The sequence below is a fragment of the Triticum aestivum genome, chromosome 2D, assembly GCF_018294505.1.
Source record: "Triticum aestivum cultivar Chinese Spring chromosome 2D, IWGSC CS RefSeq v2.1, whole genome shotgun sequence".
Lineage (NCBI taxonomy): Eukaryota > Viridiplantae > Streptophyta > Magnoliopsida > Poales > Poaceae > Triticum > Triticum aestivum.
The window spans coordinates 4,248,883-4,270,101 of NC_057799.1; the positions used below are offsets into that span (position 1 = coordinate 4,248,883).

The 21,219-nt window shown below is 39.6% G+C and overlaps 1 protein-coding gene across 1 annotated transcript; it reads right to left on the reverse strand.

Moving 5' to 3' along the window:
• Positions 1-1,817: 1,817 nt before the first annotated feature.
• On the reverse strand, positions 1,818-5,307 carry LOC123048141 (cytochrome P450 709B1-like). Its single transcript, XM_044471300.1, has 4 exons — positions 4,995-5,307; positions 4,423-4,646; positions 2,825-3,078; positions 1,818-2,700 (listed from the first exon to the last, which is right to left on the reverse strand). The coding sequence occupies exons 1-4, from the start codon at positions 5,275-5,277 to the stop codon at positions 1,899-1,901; spliced, it is 1,563 nt and encodes a 520-aa protein (XP_044327235.1). The 5' UTR covers positions 5,278-5,307; the 3' UTR covers positions 1,818-1,898.
• Positions 5,308-21,219: the final 15,912 nt, after the last annotated feature.

Consider the following 21,219-nt stretch of genomic DNA (forward strand, 5'->3'; position numbering starts at 1 on the left):
TTGAAAGTAGATCTACCTAGCTTAGTTGCCCTAACGGTACGAACGGCCCTATCCCATACGAACACCACCAGCCGGTTAACCCACCCAGCAAACCCGAACTGGGGCCAACAAATCACTTTCCTACTGGGCCTTAGGCCTCCGTATTAGGGTTAATTAAACTCTCTTAAGGAAGGACTACACTTGTCAAAGAGATAAGGAAGGAAAAGGGCTGCGCACGAGCGCGACAGAGAGATAAGGCAGGGAAGGAGATTTGCACATCAATCACGTATCGACTCCGACGACTTTTGCATACGTAGGCACGCCTGCAGATCATCCATTGTGTACGCCACGTCCGGCAGCGTGATAAGAAGTAGCCGCGGCTGGGCGATGGAAACGAGAAGTGCGGGGTCGAGGAAGAGGCACTGAAGAGGACGGTAATGCACTGGCGATTTCGCGCTGCAGGTCACCATGGAGGACACCACGTCTGGCAGTCAGGTCAGTGCTGTGGCGGACAATGCAGGGTAGCGGTGGACCTGCCCTTGCGTTTCCTAGAGCTTCTGTGCGGACGCTATCATGAGGGTCGTCTCCCCGGCGAGCACACAAAGGTCACGTCCAAGGTGTGACATAATGAGCAAAGCATGGATGTGGCACAGAGTTCAGACTTCATGCATGATAGGCCTCAAGCTTGTGTTGTTGCTATCATGCAACGTAGATGAGACCATGGTCCTTCCGTTATCTCAAACACACAGGCATGCTTACGTTCTACCGAGATTATGTTAAAATGTAGTACGTGTGATAGTTCATAGAAGAACTCTAATCGGACCAAGGTAGAACACACGACCCATGATGTTATTTTTAGTCAAAGAAGAAATTTCTCATTGTTATATACGCAATAGGTTTGAACAAAAACAAGTTATGTACGAACACTGTTTTTTTTTTTTGCATTCAACCATGTGTATGAAACATATCATGTTACTTACATGCCACAAATAGACCAAAGTGTTAAAATGCATGTACGTAGGATCCCCAAAGAAATTCAATGAGAACTCTCTTAGCACAAAACTTAAGTACAATGCATTGGGATGTTTTCTCAAAACATTTATTACTCTCTTCGATCCAAAATAAGTGTAATAGGAGGTAGTACTATTTCATATAGCGTGATAAGAAAAAATGCATTGGGAGTGCCTGATGTACGTCACGATGGTGACATGGCGACATTGTTGAAACCCGTTGCAACGCACAGTCAATTTTGCTAGTTATATATATATGACAAATGTTTCCTACAAACAGTGGTAGTTACCATCACTTGCGTTTTCTATGTTGTATGTAGTATTTATCGAAACCGAGAGTATGTACATGTAGTATGTAGTATATAACAATGATTAGGTAGTATATATACTAATTTTTAGGTAGTATGTACCATGTTTTGATTACGCTCTTTTTTACGTATAAAAATGTACGTATTTCACAAATATAACAAAAACTATGGGCTCATATGCAATTTTTTCGTGTAACTTGCTTTGAAATATCTTAGATATAATATATGAACATATTTAAAATAAAATAATAGTATATATAGTACCACATGATAGTATATGATATATGTGAGGTAACTACCACCGGGTGGTAGGATGGATTTTCCCTATATATATATATAGGGAGAGAGAGAGAGAGAAGGGAGGAATAGCCAGTTTTTTCCCAAAACAATAAAGATTCTATATTGAAACCTACCCACGTGCATAATCCATCATTTTCTATGCATTAAGTAGCAACTTTATTGAAGTGTAATGGGGAGGCTGTAGTACATTGAAGATGATGAAATAATTGAACTATTAATAGCCAATCATGGATTGAGTTGCATGTTCCGTGCTACAATCCATGTTAGAGTAGCAACACATTTTCCCAATAAAAGCACAAATCTAGATCTGCAAGCTGTTGATGACCACTTGAAGGCCGTATCTTGGCCGTATCGTGAATACATCCATCGGTGCATGGACATAGTTGGGGGAAAGCGAGACTGAGAACCTCTGCAGGATCATCGCGAACACAACCTTCGCCTCGATCATTGTAAAGTTCTGCCCAATGCAAGCCCTTGGCCCTATAGAGAAAGGTAGAAATGCATATGGGTGCTTCGCAGCCCTGCCCACCCCGTTCTCGAATCTCTGTGGCTTGAACTCTTCAGCGTCCTTGCCCCAAAGTTCCTTGTCACGGTGTATCGTCTTGATCGGTGTTGATAGAATTGTGCCTTCCGGTACCTTGATGCCGCCGAGCTCAAGATTGGAGCCTGTTTTCCTCTGGATGTTTGTGACCGGGCCGTATAGCCTGAGAGTTTCTAGAATGAACATGTTGACCAGCTTCATATTGTTGAGCTTGTCATCTGTAGGGATATCCTTGCCACATTCTCTCACCACCTCCTCCCTGAGCTTCTCTTGCCACTCTGAGTGTGTGCTTAACAAGAACATAGTCCAGGTGAGCAGCTGCGCGGTGGTCTCATGTCCAGCTAAGTAAAAAGTCTTGCACTCTTCTATGATCTCCTCCATGCTCATGAGGGGGTTTTGCACGTGCTCTGGCGCGCATGCATTCAGGATTATCCCAAGCATGTCATTCCCGTATCCCACAGTGTCCTTGCAGTTAACCCGATTTTTTATGATGTTCATGAGTATGCTCCTCACCTGTTTCTCGAGCATATGCATCTTTAGGTTATTTTTGGTAGGAAGGTACCTGATTTGTTTCATAAAAAAGAATTCATCAAACGGTGCTTTGTGAATTTTTTTAGTGCCTGTTGATTTGAAACTACAAGAAAGAACAAGGTATACATAAGAGGTTGCAGAAGTTGAATATGTACCTGAAGCCCGGGATGAGGTTCAAAACATTAAATATACTGTTGAAGGCAAGAAACTGGAGCTCTTTCTGCACCAGATAGACTTCCTTGGCCTCTTTATGGTTTCTGCCAAATGCCACATGTGAGATCACGTCGGCTGCAACCTCCTCGAACTGGCAACTAATATCAATCTCTACAGGACCCCGATTCATCTCCAATTTTGCTTCCCAGTCCGCCAGCATTAACCCGACACAATCAGACACTGTCATAGCCAACATCTGTGGAACCAAAGCTCGTGGCACATGCAATGAGTTAGAAAAAAGTCCCATACCAAGAAGTACTTCCTCCATTCGAAAATAGATTAAGTTTCAGCTGTGGTCTCCTTGGATAAACATGTTAGTAAATTATTATTCAATATATACTGCAAACGAATATACTAGTATAATTTGCATCTCGCAAATTTTAGTAGGGCTTTTATTAACATGTTTGCACATCCTCACACAGATAGACCTAGCTAAGTTTCACGCAGCCTATCCACCGTCTGATTTTACACAGTGTTTCATAGATAACTTTTCCATTTTAGATTCTTTTTGCTTTGTTGTTTGTTTGATTTTTATTCCTTTTGTGGGTTTTCATTTTTTTAATTTTTATACACGCAAGACGCCCGCCCACTGTCACACTGGTACAATTGCAAGCCCGCACAACTGCAATTGCACGCCCACTGATTGTCTGCAACTACATGTCTACCGGCCGATTTCAACTGCAGTTGCACACCCGCAGCCTATGCTTATCTACATGTCCACCATCCGCGTGTGACTACATTTACGAATATTATGGAAATAATAAATACAATAAAAAATTGAGAAACAAGAAATAAAAGGAGTAAAAAAATAAATGAAAGAAGAAGAAGAAAACAAAAAAGGAACAGCCAAAAATTCTTATGCTGATGTCACTTAGGTGACTCACTAACAATTTTTTTTTTGCGAATAAAACACTTCCATTAGTTAAGCAGGATGGTGACTCACTAACATGATATCCAGCGACACCCTTTTATTATAGTTAGTGTGCGAAGATATGGAGAAGTAATCAATTGAACACGTTATGGGACGTCATCGAGTTTTATTCATTGTTACAAGCTTAGGTTGAACGAGGACACACGCACGCCCAATTATATGAAAAATTCAATTTTGTGCCGGGCTCATCTACACCTGGTGAACAGTAAAATCAAAAGAAACAGCAGGAAAATTTGAAAATTCCTTGGTTTTTTGTGGTGCAAGATGATCAAATGCGTGACGTTCATGCAAAATTTCGGATTGTTTGGACAATTGAGGAACTTGTGGAAAAAAATTCAAAATCGGGTTTGGACATTCAAGGAGCTCGGGCCCAAAATAGCCTTTTTTTGCCACAACCTCCTCGAATGTCGAAACATTAGGCATTTGAGCACCTTGCACCACAAAAAATATTATTTTTTTGAATTTTTCTGCTATTCTTTTAGATGTTACTGTTCACACCCGAATCTAGATGAGCCCGGGTGTAGAATCGCCTCATCCCAATTATATTATACTCCGTCCGTCCGAAAAAGATTGTCGCTCAAATATGTATGTAGCACTAGGGCAGTATACCTTTAGCTTGTCGACACTGAACACTGGGTGGACAACCTTCCGGTGGCGCTTCCACTCGTCGCCGTCGATGAGGATGAGTCCCTTACCAAGCAAGCGGGTGAAATGATCATTCACGGGATTCTTTGGAAAAAGCCCCGTGCGGTCGGAGAGCACCTGCTTCACCATGTTCACATCCCCCATGAACAATTCCGGCTTCTCCCCGGGCCACGAGACGAATGTCCGTCCTGCACACGCACGTAAGTGAGTGCTAGAGAATTTATGCTCTTTAAAAAAAAATATATAACTGCTGGCTTCCGCATGGAGTGACACACATCATCATATATTTATTATTCAAAATTCAGTAGCCGAACAACATTAGCCTGGAAAAAGAGTAAGGCCGCGTGCCGGGGGCACCACTGTACAACCACTAACCCTATAATAAAAGACAAAAAACAAAACAACAAATACAAATACTTCAAAAAATTAATGAACTATAGAATAGCCAAAGAATGGACGTACCATGTGGTTTCGCGTCGTCCATGCAATTAAATTTTTTTGAGGCAAAGTCATGGAAGTGGTGGTAATTAACGTACCGTATTGGGCCATCCATTTGCGAAAGTGGGGCTGCACCAGGGCGCTGTAGTCATGGCAGCCTAGGTCGAGCACGAGGCCTGCGCTCTCGATGAGGAGGCGCTTTATCTCGCCGATGTTGCCGACCAGGAACCGGTAGTCCGGCCCGCCCACGCCCTGCGCGCGGAACGCCCTGGTTATGGCGCGGGGCCTCCACACGTACCGCCACAGCGCGCTGAGGATCCACGACGAGGCCAGCGCCACACTCACGCCGGCTGCCACCATCCAGATCATGGCCACGTGCATGGTATGTGCGTAAGGAAACGTTTGTGTGTCTTTCGGGTTGTGGACGCGATCGGGCTGAGGAGATGGTATTGCTATTTATATGGCACTTTTGGCCAGCTACAGTGAAGGTGGTTCACTCGTGGAATGGACCTGGACTCTTGGAAAGAGATAAATGCATCATGACTCATACAAGTCAGCAAGTCGTCGGTGATGAGTATTTTAGTCACACAACTTCTAAAGTGTTTCATAAGAAGCTCTAAATTCCCAGTTGTAGGCGAAGCCAGCATTGCGTGTGTATATACTAGCAAACATGCTCCTACATTGAAACGGGTGAAAAAAAACAACGTGAACCCAATAAGCATGGTACAAGCATGTCCACGTCTTCTAATTCAACGTGGCGCTCTACCCGTATCGCCGCTTATCCTTCTTCCCATCTTCACCCAAGATGGCCTTGGTTTCCAAACGATGAAAATGCGCCTGAATGTGGTCAATCCCAACGTGATGAAATTGACACACGTGTCATTGAACCGCGCCAGCTCAAGGAATGTTTAAACTTTAAGAACTAATTTTTTTGTAACTGGTTCAAACGGTCTTTTATTATGTGAATATGTAATTTGTTTTTTAAGAAAAGAACACATATTCAAATAAGTGCATGTTAACAATATAGTTTTGTTTTAGATTTTTTATCTTTTCTCATTGTGATATTTAGATATACATCATATGTTATGCACGAATCACCTCATACTATTTGTTTAAGAAAATTTCATATATCACGTTGATAATATTTCTTTTTTTGGAAAGTTCATAATATTTCATATTCCCAAATGCCACTTAAATTTTCAAGCTACTCAAAATTGCAGCAGGTACAAATTTTCAACTTCTAGTAAGGGATTTGATGTAAGAGACTGAGGCGGGACTACTTTATCGTGAATACCCGTGCATTCTCCTTTTTGCTTAATACAGTAAATAGGTTACCTTCCTTAATTTGTAAAATACACTTTATTGGACCAACTATTATATGAAAACAATAAACTTTGAAGCACGATCTGCATACACTCTTTGGTGTGCATGCGTTCTCTCATATATTTACCTTTGCTAGCCAATCAACTGTTTTGCATGCTCTTTTCTCTGCAACACGGCTATTTTTTGCTCCACCGTTCATATTTAGTGGCTGAAATTGTGAGGAGTTTTGTAAGTGGGTGGAGCCTCTAGTTGTATGAGCTGATATATAAGAAAATAAGGGTAAGCAACCTAGTTACTTCTGACCTCCACGTGAATAAAAACATGAGAACATGTCTAGATTTTGCTTAGATCGCAACATATTATATAGGGGAAGTAAGTAATCCAAACCAACTAATAAAGCAAAGTGCATTTCTCCAAAAAAATCCGTTCACCCATATTATTTTATTTTATTTTCTATTCGTGGTGGTACTATTTTTTTGTGAAAAAATGGTTCGAGCGCAACATCTCTACAATGGGCCTTGGCCTCAGCCCACAGTCCACACCCCGCACGGGAAGGCTCGAAGTAGATAAGATAATATGTGATTGTTGGGAATCGTCCTCCGGACCTCCCGTTTTAAGGAAAAGTTGCGCTAGCAAAGTGAGCAACCATATGTTCATGTCTTAGATTAGGGCTTTGAGAATAATAGTGACACTAGGAAAGACATAGGACACCCAATTAAATTGTCCCACCTCGGTCCCATACAATGAATACAATAATTTATACTCGTTCGCTAACCACTCGAAATATCAACAGGTCGCCTCAGAAATTGATGATTTAATGATCGATAAGGAAGTAATAACAACGTAATAAAAACCCGGAAGAATTATTGGCTGCCAAAAGAATTACCAGAAAGGAATGCATTAATATGCATAATAGGCTGCCACCGCCACTCATAAGGAAGACAATCAATAATAAATCATGCTCCAACTTCTTAGCATAACGGCAGACTATACGTGCATGCTTCGGGAATCACAAAGCTCAACACCAATATTCTTACTAAACCACAATCATTCACTAGTACCTCCCACATATTACCATCTTAATATCGCAAACTATTGCAAGGAATCAACTTATCATATTCAGTGATCCACATGAAAGTTTTATTATATCCCTCTTGAATACCTGTCATATTAGGACCAATTTCTTATCCCGTGCATATTGCCATTACTATTTATCCAACTCTCAAAATGATATAAGTGAAGCATGAGAGTGAAACTATTTCTTTAAAATATAACCACCTCCGTGCTCTACATAAATATAAGTGAAGCACTAGAGCAACTGCCTAGCTCAAAAGATATAAGTGAATCACGAAGATTATTCTAACAAATCACGAATGAGTGCGTGTCGTCTGCAAAAGGTGTGTCCAGAAAAGATGATTGTGGAAAACTAGAAAAGCAAACAAAGAAAAGACTCATATATAATACACGACACTCCAAGCAAAACTCATATCATGTGATGAATAAAAATATAACTCCGGCTAAGTAATTTACTGATGGTTGGTAGACGAAAGAGGGGATGCCCCATGCTTAGATGCTTGGGTGTCCTTGAATATTACCTTTGTGTGCCTTGGGCATCCCCAAGATTAGGGTCTTGCCACTATCTATTCCTTCATCCATTGCGATCTCACTTAAAACATGAAAACTTCAGTACACAAAACTCAACAAAAACCTTCATGAGATCCGTTAGTATAACAATCAAATCACAAACTTTTGATACTGTGATGAACCCATTAATACTTTATTATTGCATAATACCTACTGTATTCCAACTCTTCTAAGACTTATACCCCCCAGATACAATCCATAGATTCATCAAAACAAGCAAACTATGCAACGAAAACAGAATCTGTCTAAACTAGAATAGTCTGTAGCAATCTGAATAATTACTATACTTCTGCAACTCCAAAAATGTGAAAAATTACGACAACATGGACAATTTGTATATAAATCGTGTGTAAAAAAATTAGAATTTGTTCACATTCCAGTGAACTTAGAGAATTCCAGAATCGGGAGTAAAAATTTATGTTTTTTTACAGAATCAAAGGAACTATCAACCAAATCATCCCGAAGGCTTAACTTGGCACAAATACTAATTAAAACAAAAAAACACAACCATAGTAGTAGCATAATTGTGTGCACAAAAAAAAGCATAGAAACAAGAAAAAAAAAGATAGCGATTGGGTTGCCTCCCAACAAGAGATTGGGTTGCCTCCCAACACTTACGCTGGATTAGATCGCCCGCTGCAGCGTCCGATTGCTAGGGAGTCGTTTCGTTGTGAAGTATATATGGGCTGCTATCGACTTATTGGGATGATTATGTAGATTTTACTATAATTGTTCTGAGTATATATAGTATTTTCCTATTACATGTGCAAATGGTACAAAAATAAAGATAGCCATATCAACATATTCAAAGAAATTGCCTCCAAAATATTGATTACATCTATATATATCAAAAAAAAAGTTGTCAAAATGTTAGATCAAGCCTTAAGGCCAGACAAGACATAGCAAGCATGGAGCATGCAAGTACATGTTTCCTTTCAGATTTCAACATATATCATCGCACCAGCTCTCATCCAGAAAATCCAGCAGCAACGCGGGATACCGCCTAGTTGACTATAATTGGTACATACAGACCGGAAGTGCTTGCCTCTAATACGCGAGAGAGGGTAGCAAAAAGCTTAATGTTTCGTCCATAAAACTTAAGTATAGACTGATAATTAAAATCCATTATGGCACCCCGGAAAAAAAACAAAGACCATCATGATGACTACTATTGTACAGCGATAATGGCAACCATTAGTTCCTGTAGTCGATACTTGTAGTAGTGCTATGATGCTTTCTCTCATAATGGTTTATAAACATATAATTGAATTTTAAAAGTTAAATTCATAAAGTATAAAAAGCTCTTTCTTTTGGAAATTCCCCTAAATATGCTGGAAGTTCATGTTCACATTTCTGAAAGAGCCATGTTATTTCTACGTACTAATTTACAAAAGTTGTACCACACAGTTGAATATGATGAGGAATAGCCAAAATTATGAAGGTGGTTGCAATGCAAATTACCTAGTGTGTGGAGTTTTATTTCCCTTATGGCCCCTGAAATAATGGATCTGACGTAAAACAAAATCTAGTGTGGCTTCATTTCTCCTTTGGACCCCATGTGTGTCGTTGTCACTTTTTTCCTCTTATCATAGCTTATTTTAAATTTATTTTTTCTATGTATAAGTATTCTTCGTGTCCATCAACTGGTCTGTTCAACTAATGTTCGTCCACATCAATTCATGGCCAATCGAAATCTCAAGTATTCAATGAATTGGATTCAGATAAAACAATTTAATGTGCGATTTGAAATGTGATTTTGTTTGGGAAGCAAACAGCAACGTAGGTCAGTTCTTGTCACATGATCTTGTTATTCAAATCCTTTCATTTGTTAAATAGATTTAAGTAAGTGAGGTGTTACTTCATGTGCTCAAGAAGAAGAAGAGAGGTACGCTTGGAAGGTAGTAATAATGCGTGAGATGGAATGGAACTATATATGAACGTCAACATTGCTTGCAGGTAAAAAAATTAAATGGTCTGCATTAACAAGTTTCGTATGAAGTCATATTCTATGTAGCCTACAACAAGTTTTGTGCTAATAATGGAGAAATGGGAAGGCTTCTTGAGAAATCATGGCATTTCGAAAATCATTGACCTGAATCTAATTTTAGATGAAGCCAACCCTGGCGAGCAGAGCTGAACAGCGACGACGCTCAAGCCTCGTTAGTCCTCAATGGAAGTTGTAGCCCGTGAGGCCGAGACTTGTCCTAAACAGTTGTCACTAATCTTCATTGTGGCACGTGGAGTACATCTCAACTTATCGTGGATACAAGTATTCTAGGATCCACTAGCGCGGTCATTTCCCCGTCATATGTGGAAAGTCAAGCGTCACGTCGAGCATCCACACTTATATCTGCCAAGAGTGGTATGTATGGCGTTTATAAAAAAAAGCCACGTATCGTTATTGGTGCAATCATGTGATAGTTATGTCTTCCTGCCTTCAACATTAAATTGTACTCCTGCTTGCTGACTTGAATTGGTATCCTCTCAACCACTTGAAAGGGAAGCAAAAAGCTGAACGTTTATTCCACACACTTACGTACGGACTGGTAACTAAGGACCATGACGGCGACTACTACTACAGACCGATTTGACAAAATCATTCTAGTCTAGCATACAATGGCGTGCTATTTCTCTACGTGGAGACTTGATGTTCCCGAGGTGCATCCACGTCGATGTCTGCCATGAGTGGTATGTATTGTGTTGGGTGTGATCATGTGATCGTTAAGTGTTTCAGCCTTTATTACTCCCTCCTGTCCTTTTTAGTTTGCGCCTAACTTTTTTTTGTTTTTTCCATATTGCTTTGTGCATTCCATTTTTCTCTCGGCGTTTTCCTATTCTACCCCGCACCTTCCGCCTCTCATGCAACCAATCCCATGCATGCATTAAGTGCTCTCCTTCCTACTGTTACGCTGGTGGAGGGACAAACCAAGAGACGGGATAGGCAATCAAAGAGATCTAGAGAATCATGCGTGCATATTTATTACGGACCAGCTCTCCTCATGACTGCAGCTTTACTCTAGCGAAGACAAATTAGTCCCAAAAGCAAAAAAGCTGTCCTCCTTGCAATCCGGGTCTGTAGTTATGCGCTGAGTAAAAAGGACCGGAGGGAATATTACACTGTTATTGACAGGAATTGTACGTACGGACAAGAACTGATGGCCTCTCAACCACATGAAAGGGTAGCAAGAGTTGAACATTTCATCGGCACTGTTAATATACGGACAGATAATTAATGACCATCATTCGGCCCCCTAAAATAACAAAGACCATCATGGCCACTAATACCGCGGACAGAGATGGCAACCACCTGTTCTTGTAGTCAACCCTCCTCTTAGAAGTTCAGTGAAATTTTTTGGAAGTTCATCTTCATATTTCTGAAAGAGCAACGTTATTTCTACGTACTAATTCACAAAAATTATAGTCGACCAACAAGTTCAATATGATGAGGATTAACTAAAATAGTGGTGGTGTTTGCAATGCAAATTAACGTGTGTAGGGAGTTACTTTTTCCCATATAACCCCTAAATATGATCTGATGTTAAAGAAAAAAATCCCTCGCGGCCTATATTCTCGTTCTAACCCAACGTATATCCTTTGCCACTTTTGTTCTCTTATCATCATCCAACTGGCACATGTAGCTAACTACAAATTCAAATTTCGTCCTGGTATAAGTCGTATTCATCGTTTGCTAAATTCAACTTATGGTCCTCCACATAAATTCAGGGACAATCGAAATATGAAATATCCAGTATATTTGTCGAGATAAAAGATTTCAATGTGCGATTTCGAATGCGATTTTGTTTGGGAAGCAGGCAGCAATGTAGGTCTGCATTAATAATGTGTGACGGCTATGTCCTTTTTGTGCTAATAATCAAGAAATGAGAAGGTTTCTTTAGAAATCATGGCAGCATGAAAATCATTGACCTGAAGTTACTTTTTGATGAAGCCAACGCTAGTGAGCAGAGTAGACTAGCGACGATGCTCAAGCTTCGGTAGTCCTCCATGGATATTTTAGTCCGAGAGTAAGAGACTTGTCCTAAACAGTCATCACAACTCATAACTGTGGCACGTGAAGTCCAACAAAAGTTATCATGGATATACGAATTCTAGGATCCACTAGCGCGGTCATTTTAGTGTCTCACGTGGAAAGTCAAGCGTTAGGTGGACCATCCACACTGATATCTGCCAAGAGTGGTATGTATGGCGTTTATAAAAAAAGTCACATATGGTTGTTAGAAATATCATGTGATTGTTATGTCTTCCAGCCTTCATCATTAAATGGTACTTCTACTTGCTGACATGAATTGATATCCTCTCAACCACTTGAAAGGGAAGCTAAAAGATGAATGTTTATTCCACACACTTACGTACGGACTGGTTATTAAGGACCTCGAAGGCGACTACTGCTGCAGACCAAGATAACCAAAGAATTCTAGTCTAGCATCCAATAGCGTGGCCATTTCACCGTCATACGTGGTGTCTTCCAGGAGTGGTATGTATTGTGTGTCTAAAAAATCCACGTGGCTAGGTACGATCTTGTGATCGTTAAGCTTTTCTGCCTCTCTTATTACATTGTTACTGACTAGAAATTATCGGTGCAGACCAGAAGTGCTGGCTTCTATTACACCTGAAAGGGTAGTGGAGAGCTGGACGTTTCATCCACACAATTAATGTACAGACATATAATTAATGACCATCGTTGGCCCTGCAAAAAGAAAAAGTCCATCATGGCTACTAGTACTGCAGGTTGAGGTGGCAACCACCGGTTCTTGTAGTCGATGCTCCTTTTAGAAGTGCTATAATGCACTGATGCTTTTTTCATTAAGCTCGGCATACGCTCCAATTTCCAAAGTTCATTTTGCAAAGTAAAAACCTCATTTTTGGGGCATTTCACCAAAATATGTTGGAAGTTCATGTTCACATTTATGAAAGAGCAACGTCCGTTCTACGTACCAGTTTACAAAAATTGTACCATCTAGTTCAACCTGATGAGGATTAACCAAAGTTGTGGGGTTGGTTGCAATGCACATTAACATGTGTATAGAGTTTTTTTCCCATATCACCCTTAAATATTCGATCTGACGTTAAAAAAATCTCACGTGCCTTATATTCTCCTTCGGACCCAACGTGTGTCCTTTACCGCTTTTTTCCTCTTATCATCGTCCAATAGACAATTGTAGCTAACGACAAATTTAAATGTTTCCAGGTATAAGTCCTGTCCATCGACTACTAAATTCTACTTATGTTCCTCCACAAAAATTCAAGGCCAATCAAAATATAAAATATCGAGTAAACTGTGTTGGGATAAAAGATTTCAATGTGCGATTTCCAATGTGATTTTCTTTGGGAAGCGGGGAGCAATGTAGGTCAATTTTGAATCTTGTTATTAACATCCATGCATTAGTTTGCTAGATTAAAGTAAACGGGGTGTTTTTTCATGTGCTCTTGTGGAAGTAAATGAGGTTGGCTCAGAAGGGAGTGATAACGCTTCAGTTGGAATGAGTAATAATATGTACATAAAATATCGATAATAGGTAAAAAAATTACACTGTTATTAACAGGAATTGTACGTACGGACCAGAGTGCTGGCCTCTCAACCACATGAAAGGGTAGCAGATAATTAATGACCATCATGGCCACTAATACCGCGGAAAGAGATGGCAACCACTTGTTCTTGTAGTCGACCTTCCTCTTAGAAGTTTAGTTAAATTTGTTGGAAGTTCATGTTCACATTTCTGAAAGAGCAACGTTATTTCTATGAACTAATTCACAAAAGTTATACTCGACCAACAAGTTCAATATGATGAGGATTAACTAAAATAGTGGTGGTGTTTGTAATGCAAATTAACGTGTGTAGGGAGTTTCTTTTTCCTATATCACCCCTAAATATTTGATCTGATGTTTAAGAAAAAAATCCCTCGCGACCTAGATTCTCCTTCTAACCCAACGTATATCCTTTGCCACTTTTGTTCTCTTATCATCATCCAATTGGCACATGTAGCTAACTACAAATTAAAATTACGTCCTGGTATAAGCCGTATTCATCGTTTGCTAAATTCAACTTATGTTCCTCCACATAAATTCATGGACAATCGAAATATTAAATATCCAGTATATTTGTCGAGATAAAAGATTTCAATGTGCGATTTCGAATGTGATTTTGTTTGGGAAGCAGGCAGCAATGTAGGTCTGCATTAATAATGTGTGACGGTTATGTCCTTTTTGTTCGAATAATCGAGAAATGAGAAGGTTTCTTTAGAAATCATGGCAGCATGTAAATCATTGACCTGAATTTACTTTTTCATGAAGCCAACGCTGGTGAGCAGAGCAGACCAGCGACGACGCTCAAGCTTCGGTATTCCTCCAAGGATATTGTAGTCCGAGAGTCAGAGACTTGTCCTAAACTGTCGTCACAACTCATAACTGTGGCACGTGAAGTCCAACACAAGTTATCATGGATACACGAATTGTAGGATCCACCAGCGCGGCCATTTTAGTGTCTTACGTGGAAAGGTAAGCGTCAGGTCGACCATCCACACTGATATCTGCCAAGAGTGGTATGTATGGCGTTTATAAAAAAAGTCACATAGTGTTGTTAGTAATATCATGTGATCGTTATGTCTTCCAGCCTTCATCATTAAATGGTACTCCTACTTGCTGAATTGAATTGCTATCTCTCAACCACTTGAAAGGGAAGCAAAAAGTTGAATGTTTATTCCACACACTTACGTACGGACTGGTTATTAAGGACCTTGAAGGCGACTACTGTTGTAGACCGAGATAACCCAAGAATTCTTGTTTAGCATCCAATAACGTGGTCATTTAACCGTCATACGTGGTGTCTGCCAGGAGTGGTGTGTATTGTGTGTCTAAAAAAATCCACGTGGCTAGGTACGATCATGTGATCCTTAAGTCTTTCAGCCTTTCTTATTACAGTGTTACTGACTAGAAATGGCCGGTGCAGACCAGAAGTGCTGGCTTCTATTACACCTGAAAGGGTAGTAGAGAGTTGAACGTTTCATCCACACAATTAATGTACGGACATATAATTAATGACCATCGTTGGCCCTGCAAAAATAAAAAGACCATCATGGCTACTAGTACTGCAGGTCGAGATGGCAACCACCCGATCTTGTAGTCGATGCTCCTTTTAGAAGTGTTGTAATGCACTGATGCTTTGTTCATTAAGCTTAGCATATGCTCCAATTTCAAAAGTTAAAATTGCAAAGTAAAAACCTCATTTTTGGGGCATTTCACCAAAAAAAATTGGAAGCTCATGTTCACATTTATGAAAGAGCAACGTCTGTTGTACATACCACGTTTACAAAAACTGTACCAGCTAGTTCAAACTGATGAGGATTAACCAAAGTTGGGGGGTTGGTTGCAATGCAAATTAACATGTGTATAATTTTTTTCCAATATCACCCTTAAATATTCGATCTGACGTTAAAAAAAATCTCGCGTGCCATATATTCTCCTTCGGACCCAACGTGTGTCCTTTGCCGCTTATTTCCACTTATCATCGTCCAATAGACAATTGTAGCTAACTACAAATTTAAATGTTTCCAGGTATATGTCCTGTCCATCGACTGCTAAATTCGACTTATATTCCTCCACAAAAATTGAAGGCCAGTCAAAATATAAAACATCGAGTAAACTGTGTTGGGATAAAAGATTCGAATGTTCGATTTGGAATGTGATTTTGTTTGGGAAGCGGGGAGCAATATAGGTCAATTTTGAATCTTGTTATTAAAATCCATGCATTAGTTTGCTACATTAAAGTAAACGGGGTGTTTTTTCATGTGCTCTTGTGGAAGTAAATGAGGTTTGCTCAGAAGGGAGTGATAACGCTTCAGTTGGAATGAGACATAATATGTACATAAAATATTGATAATAGGTAAAAAATTGCACTGTTATTAACAGGAATTGTATGTACGGACCAGAGTGCTGGCCTCTCAACCACATGAAAGGGTAGCAAGAGTTGAACATTTCATCAGCACTGTCAATATACGGACAGATAACTAATGGCCATCATTCGGCCCCCTAAAATAACAAAGACCATCTTGGCCACTAATACTGCGGAAAGAGATGGCAACCACCTGTTCTTGTAGTCGACCCTCCTCTTAGAAGTTTAGTTAAATTTGTTGGAAGTTCATGTTCACATTTCTGAAAGAGCAACGTTATTTCTACGTACTAATTAACAAAAATTATACTCGACCAACAAGTTCAGTATGATGAGGATTAGCTAAAATAGTGGTGGTGTTTGCAATGCAAATTAACGTGTGTAGGGAGTTTCTTTTTCCATAATCACCCCTAAAGATTTGATCTGATGTTAAAGAAAAAAATTCCCTCGTGGCCTATATTCTCCTTCTAACCCAACGTATATCCTTTGCCACATTTGTTCTCTTATCATCATCCAATTAGCACATGTAGCTAACTACAAATTCAAATTTCGTCCTAGTATAAGCCATATTCATCGTTTGCTAAATTCCACTTATGTTCCTCCACATAAATTCAAGGACAATCGAAATATGAAATATCCAGTATATTTGTCGAGATAAAAGATTTCAATGTGCGATTTCGAATGTGATGTAATTTGGGAAGCAGGCAGCAATGTAGGTCTGCATTAATAATGTGTGACGGTTATGTCCTTTTTGTGCTAATAATCGAGAAATGAGAAGGTTCCATTAGAAATCATGGCAGCATGAAAATCATTGACCTGTATTTACTTTTTGATGAAGCCGACGCAGGTGGCAGAGCAGACCAGCGACGACGCTCAAGCTTCGGTAGTCCTCCATGGATATTGTAGTCCTAGAATAAAAGACTTGTCCTAAACAGTCGTCACAACTCATAACTGTGGCACGTGAAGTCCAGCACAAGTTATCATGGATACATGAATTCTAGGATCCAGTAGCACGATCATTTAGTGTCTTACCTGGAGAGTCAAGCGTCAGGTCGACCATCCACACTGATATCTGCCAAGAGTGGTATGTATGGCGTTTATAAAAAAAGTCACATATGGTTGTTAGTAATATCATGTGATTGTTATGTCTTCCAGCCTTCATCATTAAATGGTACTCCTACTTGCTGACTTGAATTGCTATCCTCTCATCCACTTGAAAGGGAAGCAAAAAGCTGAACGTTTATTCCACATACTTACATACGGGCTGGTTATTAAGGACGTTGAAGGCGACTACTGCTGCAGACCGAGATAACCCAAGAATTCTAGTGTAGCATCCAATAGCGTGGCCATTTCACCGTCATACGTGGTGTCTGCCAGGAGAGGTATGTATTGTGTGTCTAAAAAAATCCACGTGGCTAGGTACGATCATGTGATCATTAAGTCTTTCTGCCTTTCTTATTACATTGTTACTGACTAGAAATTGTCGGTGCGGACCAGAAGTGCTGGCTTCTATTACACCTGAAAGGGTAGTAGAGAGCTGAACGTTTCATCCACACAATTAAAGTACGCACATATAATTAATGACCATCGTTGGCCCTACAAAAAGAAAAAGACCATCATGGCTACTAGTACTGCAGGTCGATATGGCAACCACCGGTTCTTGTAGTCAATGCTCCTTTTAGAAGTGTTGTAATGCACTGATGCTTTGTTCATTAAGCTTAGCATAGGCTCCAATTTCAAAAGTTAAATTTGCAAAGTAAAAACCTCAGTTTTGGGGCATTTCACCAAAATTTGTTGGAAGTTCATGTTCACATTTATGAAAGAGCAACGTTTGTTCTAGTACCAGTTTACAAAAATTGTACCAGCTAGTTCAACCTGATGAGGATTAACCAAAGTTGTGGCGGTGGTTGCAATGCACATTAACATGTGTATAGAGTTTTTTTCCCATATCACCCTTAAATATTCGATCTGACGTTAAAAGAAATCTCACGTGCCATATATTCTCCTTCGGACCCAACGTGTGTCCTTTGCCGCTTTTTTCCTCTTATCATCATCCTAAAATTTAAATGTTTGCAGGTATATGTCCTGTCCATCGACTGCTAAATTCAACTTATGTTCCTCCACATAAATTGAAGGCCAATCAAAATATAAAATATCGAGTAAACTGTGTTGGGATAAAAGATTTCAATGTGCGATTCGGAATGTGATTTTGTTTGGGAAGCGGGGAGCAATGTACGTCAATTTTGAATCTTGTTATTAAAATCCATGCATTAGTTTTCTAGATTAAAGTAAACGGGGTGTTTTTTCATGTGCTCTTGTGGAAGTAAATGAGGGTGCCTCAGAAGGGAGTGATAACGCTTCAGTTGAAATGAGACATAATATGTACATAAAATATTGATAATAGGTAAAAAATTACACTGTTATTAAGAGGAATTGTACGTACGGACCAGAGTGCTGGCCTCTCAACCACATGAAAGGGTAGCAAGAGTTGAACATTTCATCAGCACTGTTAATATACGGACAGATAATTAATGGCCATCATTCGGCCCCCCTAAATTAACAAAGACCATCTTGGCCACTAATACTGCGGAAAGAGATGGCAACCACCTGTTCTTGTAGTCGACCCTCCTCTTAGAAGTATAGTTAAATTTGTTGGAAGTTCATGTTCACATTTCTAAAAGAGCAACGTTATTTCTACGTACTAATTAACAAGAATTATACTCGAACAACAAGTTCAGTATGATGAGGATTAACTAAAATAGTGGTGGTGTTTGCAATGCAAATTAACATGTGTAGGGAGTTTCTTTTTCCGATATCACCCCTAAATATTTGATCTGATGTTAAAGAAAAAAATCCCCCGCGGCCTATATTCTCCCTCTAACCCAACGTATATCCTTTGCCACTTTTTTTCTCTTATCATCATCCAATTGGCACATGTAGCTAACTACAAATTCAAATTTCGTCCTGGTATAAGCCGTATTCATCGTTTGCTAAATTCCACTTATGTTCCTCCACATAAATTCATGGACAATCGAAATATGAAATATCCAGTATATTTATCGAGATAAAAGATTTCAATGTGCGATTTCGAATGTGATGTAATTTGGGAAGCAGGCAGCAATGTAGGTCTGCATTAATAATGTGTGACGGTTATGTCCTTACATACGGACAAGAAGTGATGGCCTCTCAACCACATGAAAGGGTAGCAAGAGTTGAACATTTCATCGGCACTGTTAATATACGGACAGATAATTAATGACCATGATTCGCCCCCCTAAAATAACAAAGACCATCATGGCCACTAATACCGCGGAAAGAGATGGCAACCACCTGTTCTTGTAGTCAACCCTCCTCTTAGAAGTTCAGTGAAATTTTTTGGAAGTTCATCTTCATATTTCTGAAAGAGCAACGTTATTTCTACGTACTAATTCACAAAAATTATACTCGACCAACAAGTTCAATATGATGAGGATTAACTAAAATAGTGGTGGTGTTTGCAATGCAAATTAACGTGTGTAGGGAGTTACTTTTTCCCATATCACCCCTAAATATTTGATCTGATGTTAAAGAAAAAAATCCCTCGCGGCCTATATTCTCGTTCTAACCCAACATATATCCTTTGCCACTTTTGTTCTCTTATCATCATCCAACTGGCACATGTAGCTAACTAGAAATTCAAATTTCGTCCTGGTATAAGTCGTATTCATCGTTTGCTAAGTTCAACTTATGTTCCTCCACATAAATTCAGGGACAATCGAAATATGAAATATCCAGTATATTTGTCGAGATAAAAGATTTCAATGTGCGATTTCGAATGTGATTTTGTTTGGGAAGCAGGCAGCAATGTAGGTCTGCATTAATAATGTGTGACGGCTATGTCCTTTTTGTGCTAATAATCAAGAAATGAGAAGGTTTCTTTAGAAATCATGGCAGCATTAAAATCATTGACCTGAATTTACTTTTTGATGAAGCCAACGCTAGTGAGCAGAGTAGACCAGCGACGACGCTCAAGCTTCGGTAGTTCTCCATGGATATTTTAGCCCGAGAGTAAGAGACTTGTCCTAAACAGTCGTCACAACTCGGAACTGTGGCACGTGAAGTCCAGCAAAAGTTATCAGGGATACACGAATTCTAGGATCCACTAGCTCGGTCATTTTAGTGTCTCATGTTGAAAGTCAAGCGTCAGGTGGACCATCCACACTGATATCTGCAAAGAGTTGTATGTATAGCGTTTATAAAAAAAGTCACATATGGTTGTTAGTAATATCATGTGATTGTTATGTCTTCCAGCCTTCATCATTAAATGGTACTCCTACTTGCTGACATGAATTGCTATCCTCTCAACCACTTGAAAGGGAATCAAAAAGCTGAACGTTTATTCCACACACTTACGTACGGACTGGTTATTAAGGACCTTGAAGGGGACTACTGCTGCAGACCGAGATAACCCAAGAATTCTAGTCTAGCATCCAATAGCGTGGCCATTTCACCGTCATACGTGGTGTCTTCCAGGAGTGGTATGTATTGTGTGTCTTAAAAATCCACGTGGCTAGGTACGATCGTGTGATCGTTAAGTCTTTTTGCCTTTCTTATTACAGTGTTACCGACTAGAAATTGTCGGTGCAGACCAGAAGTGCTGGCTTCTATTACACCTGAAAGGGTAGTAGAGAGCAGGACGTTTCATCCACACAATTAAAAAAAATCTCACGTGCCATATATTCTCCTTCGGACCCAACGTGTGTCCTTTGCCACTTTTTTCCTCTTATCATCGTCCTAAAATTTAAATGTTTCCAGGTGTAAGTCCTGTCCATCGACTGCTAAATTCGACTTATGTTCCTCCACATAAATTCAAGGCCAATCAAAATATAAAATATCGAGTAAACTGTGTTGGGATAAAAGATTTCAATGTGCGATTCGGAATGTGATTTTGTTTGGGAAGCGGGGAGCAATGTACGTCAATTTTGAATCTTGTTATTAAAATCCATGCATTAGTTTGCTAGATTAAAGTAAACGGGGTGTTTTTTCATGTGCTCTTGTGGAAGTAAATGAGGGTGGCTCAGAAGGGAGTGATAACGCTTCAGTTGAAATGAGACATAATATGTACATAAAATATTGATAATAGGTAAAAAATTACACTGTTATTATCAGGAATTGTACGTACGGACCAGAGTGCTGGCCTCTCAACCACATGAAAGGGTAGCAAGAGTTGAACATTTCATCGACACTGTTAATATACGGACAGATAATTAATGACCATCATTCGGCCCCCTAAAATAACAAAGACCATCATGGCCACTAATACTGCGGAAAGAGATGGCAACCACATGTTCTTGTAGTTGACCCTCCTCGTAGAAGTTTAGTTAAATTTGTTGGAAGTTCATGTTCACATTTCTGAAAGAGCAACGTTATTTCTACGTTCTAATTCACAAAAGTTATACTCGACCAACAAGTTC

Excerpts from the sequence above, each read along its gene's own strand:
- LOC123048141 (XM_044471300.1), bottom strand. The coding sequence starts at position 5,277 with ATGCACGTGGCCATGATCTGGATGGTGGCAGCCGGCGTGAGTGTGGCG. Across the intron at positions 4,647-4,994 it reads CAAATGGATGGCCCAATACG|GACGGACATTCGTCTCGTGG; the intron begins GTACGTTAATTA and ends GTGCGTGTGCAG. Across the intron at positions 3,079-4,422 it reads TCAGTGTCGACAAGCTAAAG|ATGTTGGCTATGACAGTGTC; the intron begins GTATACTGCCCT and ends TTGGTTCCACAG.